General features: G+C 45.9%; 1 protein-coding gene across 2 annotated transcripts in view; it reads right to left on the minus strand.

The window, feature by feature from the left end:
• DUS1L (dihydrouridine synthase 1 like) overlaps positions 1–17,442 on the minus strand; it is a 228,910-nt gene that overhangs the window by 130,071 nt on the left and 81,397 nt on the right. For both annotated transcript variants that reach the window (XM_085617567.1, XM_085617566.1), the window contains exon 8: positions 5,753–5,897. In XM_085617567.1, the coding sequence (XP_085473693.1) occupies positions 5,753–5,897 (145 nt within the window). The remainder of the gene's footprint in view (positions 1–5,752; positions 5,898–17,442) is intronic.

A 17,442-nucleotide genomic window follows, 5' to 3' on the forward strand; every position in this document is an offset into this window, starting at 1 on the left:
CTATGTTGGCACTAGCACTCTATGGGTCAAAGAATGAATAATGTACAACACTTATGATGAATTAGACTACCTAAATCTATAAGCAGTATGCATGCTTTCTATTGTTATGTACAGTGCAAAGTTCAATGTATACTGTTTTAGCAGTCAAAAATGAGTATTCTAAATATAGTGTGGAATTAATTGAAAAGGTTTTCTATGCATCACCCACCGATTATATCCTAGACAGCTAGAATCCCAGATATTCTAAAACTGTCAAATTGAAACTACAATACACACAGCAGTTTTACTTGCACTACAGCATGATTAAGTATTTTATGGTCAAAATAAACCTATGATACAAAGTTTGAGAAATTACGTTATTGGGTGTAGGTAGCCTTAATCAACTGAACGTTTATGTTACAAGTTAAAGCGTCCAAAGGATGGAACTAGTATTATAAGGAAATTGTATAATCATGTAATTTTTCAATATACTTGTTCAATGCAGCTACTGTGAAAGCTGCTCAATGTCAGATTTATATAAACAAAAGCATTATAAAAATGTACTTTATCTTAGCGCTATTTTCAAACTTCACTTAAAGGGACTACTTGCCAATCTGGAGGGAAATGGAAAGAGGTGGTACAACTCGGTGGGGGGTCCAGAGCTGATTTTTAGTGGCCCATGAAAGTCCAAGCAATAAAGATGCTTTTCAATTTTGTATTTATCGTTTCATATTTGCTGTGCTTCAAAGACGGAGGGGTCAAATGCTATGTCTAATATAATAACATAATTCCCAAGTTCCAAACAGGCTTTAGGCAAGGGATGGGCACAATAACAAACTTGGCTATTTTAACTGAAAATGCAGTAAAAAAGAGAACACGGCTGCATGCATGTTTTGTTGACATAAAATCTGCTTTTGACCGAGTCAGTAGAGCGCGTCTCTGGGTAAAGCTAAACGCATGGGGACTGCCGAGCCAACTACTAAATGCAATAATTGCCCTATACAGCGACACCTGGGCAAGAGTGAAATTAGGCGATGGATGCAGTACAACTTCGAGCACTGACACGCAGCAAGGTTTAAAACAAGGATGCGTGTTAGCACCAAGACTATTTCATTTCTTTCGTTCAGATATCAGCAAAAACATGGAAGCAGCCGATTGTCATCCGCCTTACATGGCCAACAAGCCGATTACTGTTTTACAATATGCGGACGACATTGTAGTGCTAAGTCAAACTCCAATAGGTCTACAAAGAGCGATAAATAACCTAGTATCCTATTTGGACCAGGAAAACTTGGAATTAAACAAAGCAAAAACAAAAGTCGTTCGCCTAGTGGATTCCCAAAAAATTAAGTTCAAACGGTCGGTGAAAGGGGCAACGGTGGAAGAGCACGGGTCCTACAAATACCTTGGTATAATATTAGGGCAGGGCATAACACACAAGGAGCATAAACTGGCCATAAGAGCCAAAGCGCAATCATTAATTTTTGCATATAGACTACTAAAAATAAACTTGGACGGCCCGAATCATAACCACCTTTTAAACGTGATGGTTGCGCAAGTCTTGCCCACCTTGTCATACGGTTTAGTCACTTGGTGCTGCAAGGAGGCTGACCTATTAAATGACCTCCAGATAAAGATATATAAGGCTGTTTTCAATCTGCCAAAGTCTGCCTCCCCGTCGCAAGTTCGGCTTGAATTCGGCCTCCAAAATCAGAAATTTCGGAGCATGAGCGGCTTTGTAAAGCTAGGCCAAAAACTTTGTTCTGCAGACCCAGACACAATGGGCAGCTTATGCTGGGAAGAAATTAAGTACCAGGTGGACCAAGAAACATCGAGTTCATGGGGAAGCTATTTGAAAACTTGTCTGGCCGACCTGGAAATACAAACAGCATGGGAAAACAGGGCAGACAAAGCAAGTATCAGTAAAGAGGTCAACGATGCAGCAAAAAGGAAATCTTTTTTGGAAGATAAAAATACAATTTCTAAACGTCTGCATGGGTGGACCGTCATCACTTCTTACAAATCATTAAAACCGCAAGCATATTTAATATCACACTTTGGCCGGCATTTGAAAAAAAAGCTACACAGACTTTCGGATGGGCCAGCACCATTCAAAAGACCTACAGCCGTCCTGGAAATACACCAAACAGCGCAGTGTCGACTGTGTGACTATAATAAGAAATCCCTAACCCACCTATTATGCGTATGCCCAGCAGTTATGCTCCTGAGGAGACAGTACTTAAAACCATTTTTAACGAACTGAATATCCGCACGTGCAGGCAAGCTGTGATACGCTGGTTGGATGGTTCCTCCATAATTCTGGCCTGCCGGGGGGTAAAATAACTCGCAGAGGTAAGAAAACTTTTACGGCAAGCAGATCAGGAGAAAAATATTGAAGAATGACTGACCAGGCTTGGGCCCTACGGTGCCAATTGCGTAACATATGGACTGAATGTAAAACAGATTAAGAGTTTATTTAGTAAGCAGGATCACAGAAGCTGGATTAGATTTAAATTTTAATTATTGTATTTATAACATTTTATGCGTTGGCTAAACACATGCACTTAAGCTATACAACCAATGGGATATTATTAATGTTGTCTGGTTTTAATTGCGATTGTAAAAACTTTATTATTTTTCAGGATAATTTTAAAGATTAATTAATCATACAATATATTTTTTTGGCTCTGGCTATGTCTTCTGACAAATTGCTGATTTATTTATTTATTTTTAAACATGGGGTTCGGTGTTCTCACTTTCCAGTCAGAGAAAGAAAATTAAAAAGAATTATGTGACCCTCTTGCTGGGGAACTGAGAATGAGAGGAAAGGCTGCAGGGATCTTCAAACTGGGGGGTGGTTCTCCCTAGGGGGGCCTCAAGTGATCCCTGGGGGAGGGGGGAGCATGACATTTTTATCTGCACTCGGGAGGGGAGGGCCTGCATTAAAAAGGTTGAAGACCAGTGCTGTAGAATGTCATTTTTTTGCAATACACAACAGAATTTAAATACCTGAAATTAAATGTACACATTCAGCAGTTAGAAAAGGAAAATTAAGCACATTTTTTGTAGTTCTGTAGTATGAAGTAAACAAATATTTTAATAGGATCAAAACAATTCAAGACACTTTACTTGCTGATGAACTAATGATAGTCATTGAAAACCGATTTCTACACATTATCGTTTGTGTGCAGCATAGTTTTATCAGTAAAACTGTATATGTCTGTGCAAATTTGGTGGTGTTTGTAAATGACAGTGTGCTGCCACACGATGCTTTAGTTACATTAAAGAAACAAAACAAAATAAATTGTCCACTGCATGTCCATTAAAGTCAGGTGATAAACAAACGTTTTTCGTTCTAAATAAAGTGGGTCGTGGTTCTAAAAAGTTTGGGTAGCCCTGAGCTAGTGCATCATTTCAATGATCAGGAATCAAAGATTTGCTGATCAGTTGAGTGCATTTCTTTTTAATTTTGGTTCAGAAATTCCCTTTTTGTACATGTAGCATCAAAGGTGCCAAAAACCGGATTTAAAAAGGTTGTGTGGATTGCGTGATTGATCAAATATTCATGTTAACTATAAAGCCTTAGTGATATTTTCAAGTTTTTGAAGAATGCTAGATTAATTTATTACATTTTTTTAAGAGCCTGTTTTTTTGTTCTACCTACTCTACTATGAGCTGTTAAAGCAAGCATGTTTTCAAATTTTTGTGAGGAGAGAAACACAATAGGAACATTTATTCACCAAAGGAGAAAGATTGTGAATGCTCAGCCGCTTGCCTAAAGAGTGTGAGAATCGTGGAGATACTCATCCAAAGAAGTGCAACACTTATTCCTGCACTTGGGGGAGTAACAGGGTGAGACTGACGCCTAAGGAGAACACTCAGCCACTCACCTGAAGGACGTGGTAAAAGTACTTAGCCACTTCTTTGAGACAAGAGTAGAACATGGGTCTCTCACCACAGCCATGAGAATTCTTGCCTGAAAGCGGTAAGAGCACTGAAGAGGGGGAGTAGTAAAGGGAGGACAACAATGAGCCCCTAAGCCAAGGATTTGGGGGAGAGCGGCACTGAGCTACTCTGCCTTATGAAACAAGCATTTGCAATGCAATAGGTCTCACATTTATAAGAGTTTGAGCTATTGGCATTGTAAAATTACAATGCCTTTTATTTATGTTTGGTTTTAAAACAAATAAAAGGCATTGTCATTTACAATGTCAGTAGCATAAAAAAGCAGTGTGTGGAGTGCAGCAGTATGCGGCGTGCAGCAGTGTGCGGCGTGCAGCAGTGTGCGGCGTGCAGCAGTGTGCGGCGTGCAGCAGTGTGAGGCGTGCAGCAGTGTGAGGCGTGCAGCAGTGTGAGGCGTGCAGCAGTGTGAGGCGTGCAGCAGTGTGTGGCGTGCAGCAGTGTGCGGCGTGCAGCAGTGTGTGGCGTGCAGCAGTGAGTAATGCAGCAGTGTGCAGCAGTGTGTGGCGTGCAGCAGTGTGCGGCGTGCAGCAGTGTGTGGCGAGCAGCAGTGTTTCGTGCAGCAGTGTGTGGCGTGCAGCTATATCCGGCGTGCAGCAGTGTCATGTAGCAGTGAGTAATGCAGCAGTGTGCAGCAGTGTGTGGTGTGCAGCAGTGTGTGGCGTGCAGCAGTGTGTTTCGTGTAGCAGTGTGCGGCGTGCAGCAGTGTGCGGCGTGCAGCAGTGTCATGTAGCAGTGAGTAATGCAGCAGTGTGCAGCAGTGTGCGGCGTGCAGCAGTGTGCGGCGTGCAGCAGTGTGCGGCGTGCAGCAGTGTGCGGCGTGCAGCAGTGTGTGGCGTGCAGCAGTGTGTGGCGTGCAGCAGTGTGTGGCGTGCAGCAGTGTGTGGCGTGCAGCAGTGTGTGGCGTGGTTTGTAAACAAGAAAAGCGGACATCAAAGGAAGGGTGGGAGGGAACGAGCATATGGGTGTGAGTTATAACGAAAGTTAATTGTTGTAAGAGGGGATGCAGGAAGTGAGGCCGAGCGCGCGCTGGCGAAAGCAGTCTGCTGCTTTCAAGTACGATGCCAGATGCCAGCTTTGCGCTTGAATACCTCACGTGCACTGTCCATAGACCGCATTCCTAAGGTCTTGTGCCCTTACTAAATCTCTCTGAATGCGTGAGGCGGTGCACGCGCAGGAAGTAGCTGGTGGCAAATGGAATGCGCGTGGTTGTGCGCGTAACCGCCACCCGATCCGCCTGGGAAGCCTTTGTGAGCATTTTCTGAAGCCCCTACATAAGTCTCGCTGAGCGATCGCTTACGTGATAGCCAGGCGAGACCTAAAAAGGGAGACAAATTAGCAACTGCCCCACGATTAATGAGAGGAATAAAGCACTGTGCAGCTCACCTGCGGCAGAGGAAGGACAACTGAGCCAACTCACTAGCGACTCTGGTGAGACAGAGGCACGGTACAAGAACTTGGAGCTCTTATCACATGAAGGAATATATTTTTGTACTTCAAGAACGTGTGAAGCTGTAGGAGGATTCAGTACTCAACATCACATCGGCCTCCTATATCAATGAACCCTTTCCTTGATATTGTCCTTGCACCGTAATCGCATTCAAAGAAACAACAGCATTGGAGCACCAGCGGTGACTCAAAACAGAAACTTCCCAAATTACTGTCATTCCACCATTGCACAAGTCCAATGGTGAGCTCAGGAATGCCTCCTGTCACTGCCTACCAACCCCAGCCCTCTTCCATCATCTCCCAGCACATAGGTGAGCACTGCAATTCACATTGGTCTCTCTTATCCAAGAGCACAGGTACTCACGTGTGATGCCACAGCTTGAAGAGGTGAGCACGGACATAAGACAGTGAGCAGGGATACTGAAGAACAAGCCCCAAATACTCCTCTGTCATTTCCCACACCGGTGGGCTGCGTCCTTCAAACAGAGCAGGATTATGTAGGTTACCCTCTATGGAACAGAGAAAACAAAGCACTGTCAAATTGAAAGGTGTTACGAGCCTTGGGCACTAATCACACACCTCCCCCGAATCCCTTGCACCATCCTATACACTCCCATAATCTCACTGACACCTCTACCCAACAGCCACAATGGTCATCATTCCTCTACTACACTGAACGAGTCTACCATCACCACCACTTCCCCTTCTCCCCAGAACTGCCCACGGACAGCAGCACACTGCCCTTCTGGGGACCACCACTCCAGTGGTCCTCTACTAATGTCCCCGCCTCCCACCACACTGGTACCTCACTCACCATCACTCTGCCAATGTCCTCCACCAGACTGGCCTTCCTTCCCCAGCACACGATACCTCTAATAATAAATAATAGAGCAGTGGCTAATCCCAGAGGAGTGTTCTAGCGCTAAGGTCAGACACACCAACGGACAGCTGCAAGCACAAGAAACAGCGGATATCTAGTTAGCAAACAACCAGGTTTTTAGATTATTCCAAAACAGACATTCTAAAGCCTGGTTCCAAAACGACAAAGGAGCTCCCACCCATACATGTTTTCTTTACCCTCTGGACCTGGGCTAACAAGCTCCCAGAGGATCTGTGAAGTCTCAAATGGGAGTATGGCGTGATTAGAGGGTGCAAATAGGTCACTCCGGACCTCCTGAAAATCCTGAAGCAGTAGCAAAAGGCCTTAAAAGCAACATACTTCTTCAAAGGGAGCCAGTGACGTTTAAGTGCGGGGCCCATAGAAGCCCGTTTAGAACGTTTTAATAGTCGAGCTGCCGATTTCTGAACCTGTTGGAGTCTCAGCAGCCGTGATTGAGAAACACCCAGATACAAAACATTACAGTAATCCAGCCATGAGATGACCAGGGCTTGGATCACTTTTCTGGGCATGTAGTGGAAGAAGACCAATAAATGTATTTAAAGACCTGAGAACTCAAAAGCGCCTGTCTGCCAAAGCCATAACTTGGCCATTGAATGTGAGATTTTGATCAAACCACATGGCCAAGTTCTTGACCTTAGGTTTTGGTGCTGGAAAAGAGCAGAGTGCCGCCAGCCACCAAACCAGGGACAAAACGGCCGGCTGGTTGCCCAGGATCAGGACCCTGGTTTTGCCTGCGTTTAACTTCAGGCAGTTGAGGTCCATCCACTGGGCAATCTCTGCAGACATGACTTCAGGGAGGCTGCCCCACTGGCAGAATTTGGAGATCGAGTAATAATCAGTTGAGTGTCATCAGCATATGGCATGGCATCAGCATATCAGCATGAGGCATTCACTGAGCCAGTGGAACCACCTTTGATCGATAAGGCTTTTGAAAAACTAGATAGGAACAACCTTGCAAAAAAGATGCCAGCCATTTTAAGGCCCTATGGCCAATCCTGTAGTTTCACAACTGCTCCAATAGGGTCTTCCCTGGACTGGAAACAAGTATCCTTGAAAAGTGTCAGTGCTCCGTCCATCATCTCCTTGCTTTGTTCACCCTAAATTGGCAGGGTATGCTCTGATGTGGGTCCCTTGCTCACTTTGCCACTGGAAACAAGCTAGCCTGGCTGATTAGGGGTGTTACCCCAAAACAGGTCCCAGGATGCTTGTTTCCGGTCCAGGGAAGACCTGGCTTTGCAGTTCGGGCTGGACTGTTCCCATGAGGCACAGGGTCAAGACTTATTTGCATATGGTTGGGTCTGAACTGGGGTGGTGAAGTGAGCTAAAGAACGATGATGGATTCAACCCAGATCTGACACCGGGGGCGAGTGTCTGAAAGTATCAGCTCTCCATCCATCATCTCTTTGTGTTTGCTTTATTTGGCCTAAATTGGCAGGATATGCCCAGACGTGGGTCCCTTGCTCACTTTGCCACTGGATCCATCTCCTTGTGTTTACATTAACTGAGAACAAATCTTTCCTATTGTCACACTGCCCGTTACACATTCTCTCCATCTCCTATTTTTCTCTCACTCTCACTCTCTCACTCTCCCTCTCTCTCAATCAATCTCTCTCTCTCGCTCTGTCAATCTCTCTCTCAATCAATCTCTCTCTCTCAATCTCTCTCTCTCAATCTCTCTCTCTCAATCTCTCTCTCTCAATCTCTCTCTCTCAATCTCTCTCTCTCTCTCGCTCTCTCTCTCTCTCTCAATCAATCTCTCTCTCTCTCAATCAATCTCTCAATCTCATAAAAACAAATGGTACCCTTCCTTGCAACATTTTGAGAGGCTTCCCTAACATTGCACGTACACTGGCTAACAAAGAACATATGTTCCGAGATTGGAAGCACCCTCCATCAATGGCCCTCCTGTGCTGCCAGGTCTGTTCCACCCCGGAAACAGCCAGAACTCCGTCACCGATGCGAACACTATAATTCCTATTACTTCTGTAATGGAACAGCACCATCTTGTGGCGCTGATGCTCTTTCTGCTTCACCATCATGAAATTCAAGAGTCTCATCCCTTTGTTAATGCCAACACAATAAGTTTACTACAGTGTACACCCGTTAGCTCCAAACGCTGTTCGGCAACAATGAACCCTATTTCCCAGCTAACCCAGGAAATAAATATCCAAATAATTTCAGTGAATCATAGGGAATACAAAACCAGGTGAAAGGGAGTAACTACAAACAATTATAATCCAGATTGCACCAAAACACACAGAAAATGTCAAACTGAGACAATATTAGCGACCTAAATTATACTAAGGCAATATCGTGGCAGCAAATACCAAGCAACGAAAAAACACACAACTATCTGGGGAACCAAACCACAAAGTAATACCAAGGAGTAGGCACAAAATTATTGTTCTCTTTGGAAAGGGTGAACCCGATGCCCCTTTGTGACTTTGAAAGGCCTGTGCTGCGATCGGGCATTTATTTCCAACTTGCCCATTCGGTCGCTAATGGGCGCGGCCATCTTGCTCGCGATGCTTATTTCCTGTTCGTGATCGCAATGCCGTGTTCGCGATCGCAAACTCTCGCGGGATAGCGCGACCGGCTACCAACAATCCAACATCTTGTGGCGCGCGCGAACGGATAGGAAAACTCGTCGGCGAATGCAGGGACCCGGTAAGTCGCGACCGCGCGCGCGAGAATGCATTTTTAAAGCGCGAACAAGAAAAATACATCCGTTTTGCGGCAGATTGCGAAAGTTTTTACATTTTCGCGCTCTCCACGGAACGCTTAAATGTCAAAATATCGCAAATTCCACGAGCGGAACGAAATTTACCGCCCAGGCCTAAGTGAGAGTCCACTGGGGGTGTGGCATCATTCAAGCCCAGATGCCAGGAAGGGCCAGGCATGAATTTACCAAAGGAGTCAATGTGATTATTGCCCATGGTAACATTTAGGAAAATGCTCTTACAGTCCTCATGCGAGGAGTCCAAGCAGTGCTCGAGTCCAGCTCATGTGTGATGATGACATCACTATGCTATCCACTTAATCCCCCAAAACTGGCAGGCACGATAGTTCGTAGGCTGTATTAACACACGGTGGCACAGCCAACTCACAGATCTAAATAGCAAGCAGGATAGATGGTATAACCCATCCCTGTTTGAATCCTTTCTCACAGGCTATCCTGGATGACAATTTAGTAGGTCCAGTTAATGTCAACTGTTCCCAGGTGTCCAAGTTCTGGTCACTAAACATTAAAAAGCCAACCAACAGCAACGTTCTGATTGCTTATTAGTACTGTATGCTGTGGAGAACTCTACAAACTAACAATGTAGGGACAAAACATGAGGTATGATCGCAGATTGCACCATGGTGACCAATGCCCCTTCATTGTAGACATCCGCTTTCTAAATCTAGTCTGAGTCTGTGGCAGAATCTTGCATTTATGAGCCCATTCCATCAGGTGATCAGTCAGGAAAGATTTTTGCATATTAAGAACTCTTTAATTTTCCAGCTGTTTCCTACCACGGTTTTTGTAGACGGACACTAGGTAAGCCCCTTTCAAGATTCTGGCATCGCTTTAGTATTTTGTTTAGTGTTTCCAAAAATCTTCCTAATGCCCACCAATGAGGATTTGCAAGGATATCATTTGACATATTATGTGGACCAACTGTAGGACGGTGGAATCTGACTATATGGTTGCCCCCACTTTTTTCCCCTGGTGTTTTGCTGGTTTATGACTTAGTTGGACTGGGATCCTGCTATTCAGGGCCCCAGACCATCTGCTTTCTCTGTAAAATGGTCTCTATGTACATTAGGTACATTTCTAATTGGATTCTGGAGTGCCTTATAAGCCCCTAGTATATGGTATACTATGTACCTAGGGCATAGGTACCTCAGAGGCCTACCAGGGGCTGCAGCATATATTATGCCACCCCTGGGAGGCCCTCCAAAATGGCACCATAGGTCTGCTACTGCAGCCTGGGTAAGGGTGTGCTTGCACCCCTTACAGTGGTTTAGGCGACCTATATCCACACCTATATACAGACCCATATAAACCTATAAGCCACTCCTATGGCAGGCCTTGACAATCCTGAAGGCAGAGTGCTTGGTTTTATGTGAGAGGATGCCCAAGCATGAGCTGAGGCCCTCTGCAGCTTTCGGAAATACTTCCTTATGGCTGTTCTGTGAGACAGCCATACCATATACTCAAGTGCATTATAAGCTCGCGGTAAATGCTAACTGTGGGATGGCTGCATCAAAACATGTTGTGTTTGGTGTCAAACGCTTTGGAATACTACCACCGCCAGTTCTAGCGGCAGGGGTAGCTTCCACACATCTAGAGGGAGAGACATGTTCACAATGGCTAAACCCGGTAGGACTTTCCTGAGCCCTGGTATTACAAAATGGATGCCTCTGCCACAGACATGGGTCTGGCCTCCTGCTGCTGACCGAAACTCCGGCAGGGAAAGCCTGGACAATAGGTTCCCTGTCAAAGGGACCACCTCCCCAGACAGGCAGATGTGTAATGGGGCTGGGCGGGAGCACTCTCTGGTGCTTTGAAGTCCTGTACTGGGTGCACGTTTGCTGTCCCTGTGCACAGCCCAGTTCAAACCGGTTGCAGGGGCTACCTGCACCTGCTCTGGCGTGAAACTGGACAAAGGAAATGGGTGTAACCACCCCTCTTTCCAGGCCCACCCATAGGTGGGGCCTTAGAGTTAGTCCATCCCCTAAACTTACTATAAGTATAGGACTTTAGATTACCCTGGACGAAACTCTGCTACATATATCCTGGACCTTCGACGTTCTATCCTGACTAGAAGACAGAAGAAATCTCCCTTGGTGTCAAGGAGTGACTCCCCTGCTTGGCAGGCACCAAAGAAGCAACTGACCGGTCTGCATCGCCGAAGCTCCCGCCGGACGCCGAAGACTTTGCATCACCAGAGGTGGATTTCCAGACTTCCCCGAGGCTACCCTGAGTCCACAGCAAAGCTGAGGCCCGTGGCTATCGTGGGTGACGTGGAACCGTGACCCCTGGACACCGTGAACTTTTTCAGCAACACTATCTTTCTTGGTCCTCCTCGAAGTTGTGCTTTGGGCTCCGAGTAGACCCAGCCTTGAGCACCTCCTGCACCGAAGATTGTAGGCCTCCACTCCACGAGTGACCCGTGGGCCAGCTTCAAGTGCGACCGCTCAAGGCTCCTTCGCGATCACTAGCCCGTTGGCTAGCAGGTCCCCACGAAGGCAACTCCTTTTCTGCTTGGGCTTCCCTGGTTGCTCCAGACATGCCCTGACTTACCCTCGCTGGGTGAGTCCCTCAGACCTTGCTGCTCTGCACCGCAGTCCTTTCTCTGAATTCCTGTGACTTGCCGTTGCCGAAGCTTGTTGGGTCCAATCTGGTCGCCGACACCACAGCACTCGACAGACTTCGTGGGACAGCTCGAATCCGGCTCGTGGACTTTGTCGACGCCTCCTGGACCTCGTGGCTGAAGAGTCAAGACACCCATCCACTCACCTGAAGCGCCCGACATCTGTGGGCATTGGTCCATCCTGCCCTTGGTCACTGGCTAGTGACCCAGACTCTGTCCCCTCTGCTTTCAGGTTCCTTCCATCCCAGATCCAGGCTTGGATCTCTTCGGACACTTCTCTTCACGGCAGCAGCAGTTCTTTGCAGGCTCCCATTGAAATAGACGACGTGACACGACACCAAAAGACACCTATGCACCCGGCTTCCCTGGGTGAGGTAACTGGAGTACTCCGGTGCTCTCGTGGGTGCTAGCCCTAGAACTTCTTAAGTCCAAAAGAGTTTGGTCCGGTCTTGATTAGAAGTGTCCCTAATCTTTAAATTTCCAACTGCGACATTGCCCATAGAAGATAACAGGAACCCGCGGTTGTGTTTACACACTGAATATAGTCCCCGTGGGTCCCCTGTGTCACTACCTTGGGTGGTTCCTTGGGGTCCCAGTGATTCTACAGGCTTTAGGCCTAGTGTCTATTCCAGTCATGGTTGTTATACCACTTTTTTGGTATATGGTTTGGTACGCCCCTAGGGCCCAAACGTGTATTTGTGCTATTACTGATAATTGCTGACTTGCAAACTAAGTACTTCGAACTCCAGCCTCATAAAGAGACTAGAGGGGTGTGTTTTATCTTAAATACATATATTTTGAATATATACCTGGTGTGGTTGTCTTTTCATTTGATCATTCAAGAGATTATGGACTGGTAAAACAAGCTGCTTTACATTCCTTCAAGACTTAGCCTGAAGGCTGCTCTCCATAGCTACCACTAGGATAGCTTTCAATAAAGGTGGTCTTTAACCTATCACCATAAGGGGTTGTTTGGACTGACCCAAGGTGCCCACTAGAACTAGTGAACAGCATATATCAGGCCACCTTCTCACACCAACTACCATAAATTATTTTTATGTTGAAAAGTCAGTGGTAGAATACAACAGTCTTGCTTCTTGACCTGAGTGGCACAAGTTGCCTAGATAATTCTCCCATGAAGTACTAATACCAAGATGTGCAAAAATGTATAAATTATTGTTAAAAATTGCAATATTCCGTGCCCTCTCCCTAGCCGTATGTAAAAAACAATGGTTCACACGGAAATCATTCAAAAGAAAAATTATATTGAACAGCAAAAATTTGCGTAAATAACACATGCATTACAATTCAGAGGTTCTTGTTCTATTCAGTGGTTTATTACAACATAATTCACATTACTCTTTCGTAAGTGTGCATAAGAGTGAATTTAAGTGACCCTGTGCAAAACCCACTTCTAAAACTCAGTGAAACTACGGTGCAAATATGACAATGCAGTGCTCTTGATATACAAACAACGGCAAGGAGCATATTTCAGTCCATTAGAACAGGCCCACTGCCGTTTGTATGCACGTAATTCACGGGAAAACAATCAGTTTGTATCATGTCGATGACGTTTCGACTCCAAACAGAATCTTGGGGCCTAATCAGGACGAAATGTTATTAGGGGGGCACCTTAAGGAGATGCTGGGACAAGGAATTAGAACCTGTTCAACTGGATTTACAAGGATAAATTCACTACTGCCCCATTAGGACAAACATTACATGTTTAAGTCCAGGGCAAAGATAAGACATGGGCAGGCTGCGAATACAGCACGCGGAGTGAGGATCACCACAGTGAAGTGTAGGGAATATGCTCACAGGTATTTGGCCTGGTAGCAAATTCCAGTAGTCAAGTAGTGAGATACCATGAAATAGAGGAATAGTCTGTTAGTGATCACAATTAATCATTATTTTATTTTTTTATTGACTGAAGACTGAGTATGGGATATAAAAGGTCCCTTACCCATCAAATACGTGTCCATGTAATAGTTAATAAATGACTAGTCCAGGATAGGAGCAGTGAATAGCTCTGACCAAGGATAAGGCCCGTGGGGAGATCTCTAGGTAGGAGATCAATGGAGCAGCGCAGTAGGGCACTTTCACTGTCCAAGCAAACACTCAAAGCCGTGAACATGCCAATATTAAAGATACCAGCTCATACAATAATGAGGCTTGAATGAGCAGTCGCCTTGGTATTAAGGTGAGGGGTGGAATGCAGAAGTGTTCCCCAAAACTGGGTCAAATTGCAGAAACGTTGTCCATATTGCAATGAACGGACGTAGTAATAGCCAATAAAAAAAGCATTATGGCACTTGCAATGAATGCTACTTTAATACATTTTGGAAACTGTTATGAAGTGATTACAGAGGCAATGTCTTTATCGATACGCCATGAACTCCTCATGTAAGGAACAGTAAATAAAGGCTAGAATGGAGTTAGAACGGGAAATGTGGTGGGAATAGCTGCAGTGCTAATCACTCCTAATTTTCTTTATATCAAAAAAATGCTTGTACAGAAAAAGTTATTTACCTTCGGTAACACCTTATCTGGTAGACACTATCTAGCAGCCAATTCCTAACCTTAGAATTATCCACAGAGGTCAGACTGGATCCACACATTTTTTCTGAGTAGTATCCCTGCACGCAGGTAGGTGGCATAGTTCGGCTTCGCATGGTGGTGTTCTCTCTGGAAATGATGTTCAGGGTGCCGATATAGGCGCCACCTACGCGTGCAGAGTTCAGTTACTTTTAGCGACTTTACACGCCAGAATCAAGGTGCCACGAAGTTTACAGACCACCAGTGTGGAAAACTAGGACCCTGAAAGGGGAAAAGCCTTGTCCCTAGTAATCAGTTCACAGAGCGGGGAGGATGGGTTGATTGGTAAGGAATCTCGGCTAGATAGTCTCTCTGGTAGATAAGGCTTTACTGAAGGTAAGTAACTTGCTTTACTGATAGAAACGTCTAGCCTCAGATTCCTCTTCCCCTGATCTCTCTAACCTCCCCCTTGATCTTCAAGTTAACGCCGTGCATCATTGGCTGTCCTCCTCTTGTGACCTGGTTGCCCCTCTCAGAAAAGTGAAGGATTGTCGTCCCCATGATGCCCAAAAACGGTTTACGGACAAGCTGAAAACTCTTAAATCAGACCTTAGGCGCTCTGAATGCCTCTGGAGGCGTAACTACTGTCCTCTCTTGCGAGCCAAATACAAGTCTCTCTTAGCTAACTACAAGAAGGTTATTCTTTTAGCCAAAACCATCTACTTCTCGGATAAAATTACATCATCCATCAATAAGCCCAAAGAGATTTTCTCTATAGTTCCCAACTTAGTTGCTTCTGACAGGGCCAACCCTAATTTAATTCCATCCAAAGCTCTCTGTTCATCCTTGAATGATTTTTTCATAGAGGAGATTGCGAAGATCAAATCCAACATTCCCTCAGTTTCCTCGCCATCTCTTCCTTCTGTCTTTTCTCCGCCCTCTTCCTTTCTCGACCAGTTCTCCCCTATTTCTTTGGATTCCTTTTCTGCTCTACTTCAAAAAGTGAAGTCAGGCTCTCCTGCTAACTGCGTTCCAGCTCGCATTCTGAGAGAGCTCTTCACTCACTGTCCCGACCCTTCCCTCTCCCTCCTTAACGCCTCCATTTCTTTAGGTCTGGTCCCGAAATTTTTCAAATCGGCTATAGTCCTCCCCATCTTGAAGAAACCTGGGTTAGACCCCTCTCTTCCGTCTAGCTTTCGACCTATTTCGCTCCTTCCTTACTTAGGGAAGATCTTGGAGAGTCATGTTACTTCTTGTCTCTCCTCTTTCATTGAGGACAACCACTGTTTGGCCTCCCACCAAGCGGGATTCCGCCCGGCCCACTACACTGAGTCAGTAGTTCTGTCCGTCCTAGATGAACTTAAGAGTAAAGCCGATTCCAACCTTCCTTAAGCCTTGGTGCTCCTTGATTTGTCCGCTGCATTTGACACGGTCGATCATTCCATCCTTCTTGGCCGTGTCAGTCCAGCGGGCGTTCGGGGCACTGCCCTCGCCTGGCTCGCCTCTTTTCTTAAAGAACGGACTCAGGCGGTCCATCTTTCTTGCTTCTCGGCCCCTACCCGCTTGGTCTCATGCGGGGTCCCCCAGGGTTCCTCCCTATCTCCTCTTCTTTTTAACCTTTACATTTACCCCCTTATTCTTTCTCTCCTCGACATGGGAGTTTCCGTATATAATTATGCGGATGACCTCGAGTTGGTCTTTGATCTTTCCTCTCCTTTGGATTCCCTACCTAAATTCCACTCTACCTTAGTTTTTATTTCCGAGTGGATGAATACCAACCAACTTAAGCTTAATCTGGACAAGACGGAGTTAGTCCTGACTGGCCCCATCATTTCCCCTTGGTCTGCCGCCTTTTGGCCTCCCTCACTCGGCCCTCCGCCAGTATCGGCGGCCTCTGCTAAGACCTTAGGTATTAAAGTCAGCCGGGACCTCTCCATGCATGCCCAGATTAGCTCAGTTGTCTCCTCTTGTTTTCTTTCCCTTCGGATTATTCGGAAAGTGTCCCGTTTTTTTCCCCCCGATGCTCTTAAACTTATTATTTTGGCAATGATTCTTTCCCGTCTCGATTACGGGAATACCTCTATGCAGGCATTCCGGCCTACGAACTACGCCGTCTTCAGTCTATCCAGAATCAGGCCGCCAGACTCATTTATCATCTTCCCAAGCTCCACCACATCACCCCTGTCCTGAAGTCCCTTCATTGGCTCCCCATTTGCCAGAGATCCCTTTTTAAGTTGGGCTGTCTGGCTTTCATGGCTCGTGCCCGCACTGCTCCGGCTTTTATTAACTCTCTCATTAACTCCTACGTTCCCAGTCGTGCTCTCCGCTCTTCCAATCAGGCCCTTCTCACTATCCCTCGCTTTCGCAGATCTAAGACCGGTGGCACTAGATTCTCCGTATTAGCTCCCCGCTTTTGGAACAGTCTTCCTCTGCCCATCAGATCTACTCCAGACTACCTACACTTCCGCAGGGCCCTTAAGACCTTCCTGTTTTCTCAGGCGTACTCCTACTGATTCACCTTCGGCAGACTCTTTCTTGCTCCTCAGTCCTCCACTTTAGCGCCAGGAAGCCACTTGGTCACAGTGCGCTTTACTAAGTACTTTCTAACTAACTAACTTACCTTAGAATAGATACCCAAGCAATATCTCCCCAGAGGTGGGTCGGCAGACCAATTTCACACAAGGAAATCCTGCAGGACCATACAGGCAAAGTGCCCATCACTACGGACCTGAATGTCCAGGCAGTAGTGCTTGGTAAACGAGTGCAGGGAAGGCCCAAGTAGCTGCCTGGAAGATGTCCAGAAGCAGACCTCTGCAAGCTAATGCAGTGGTTGCAGTTTTAGCTCTGGTGGAATGAGCATGCAACCCTAGTCTTAGCAATGTGCAGCATATTTTGATACAGAGAACAATCTATCCATAGATGGTCCTCTTCAGTACTGTCCATCCTTTCTTCACTCCGACATACCACCATTTTCGGAAGAAAGGAAGCTCTCGTACGAAGCACAGTTTGTCAGGGTAGAAGTTAAGATAAGGAGTCTTGGATGACGAGGCCTGAAGCCCACTCACCCTTCGGGCAGATGTTATAACCACGAGAAAGGCTGTCTCTATGTTAAGGACCCTGAGTGGACAATTGTGCAGAGGTTCAAAGGGAGCGCACATAAGCAATGTGAGGACGAGATTGAGAATGAAACAAGTGGGAGGAAACATTTTGCAAACCTTTCAAAAACCTATGTACAATAGGAGATTGAGAAAGGGAACC

This window comes from Triturus cristatus, chromosome 7, assembly GCF_964204655.1.
Source record: "Triturus cristatus chromosome 7, aTriCri1.1, whole genome shotgun sequence".
Classification (NCBI taxonomy): Eukaryota; Metazoa; Chordata; class Amphibia; order Caudata; family Salamandridae; genus Triturus; species Triturus cristatus.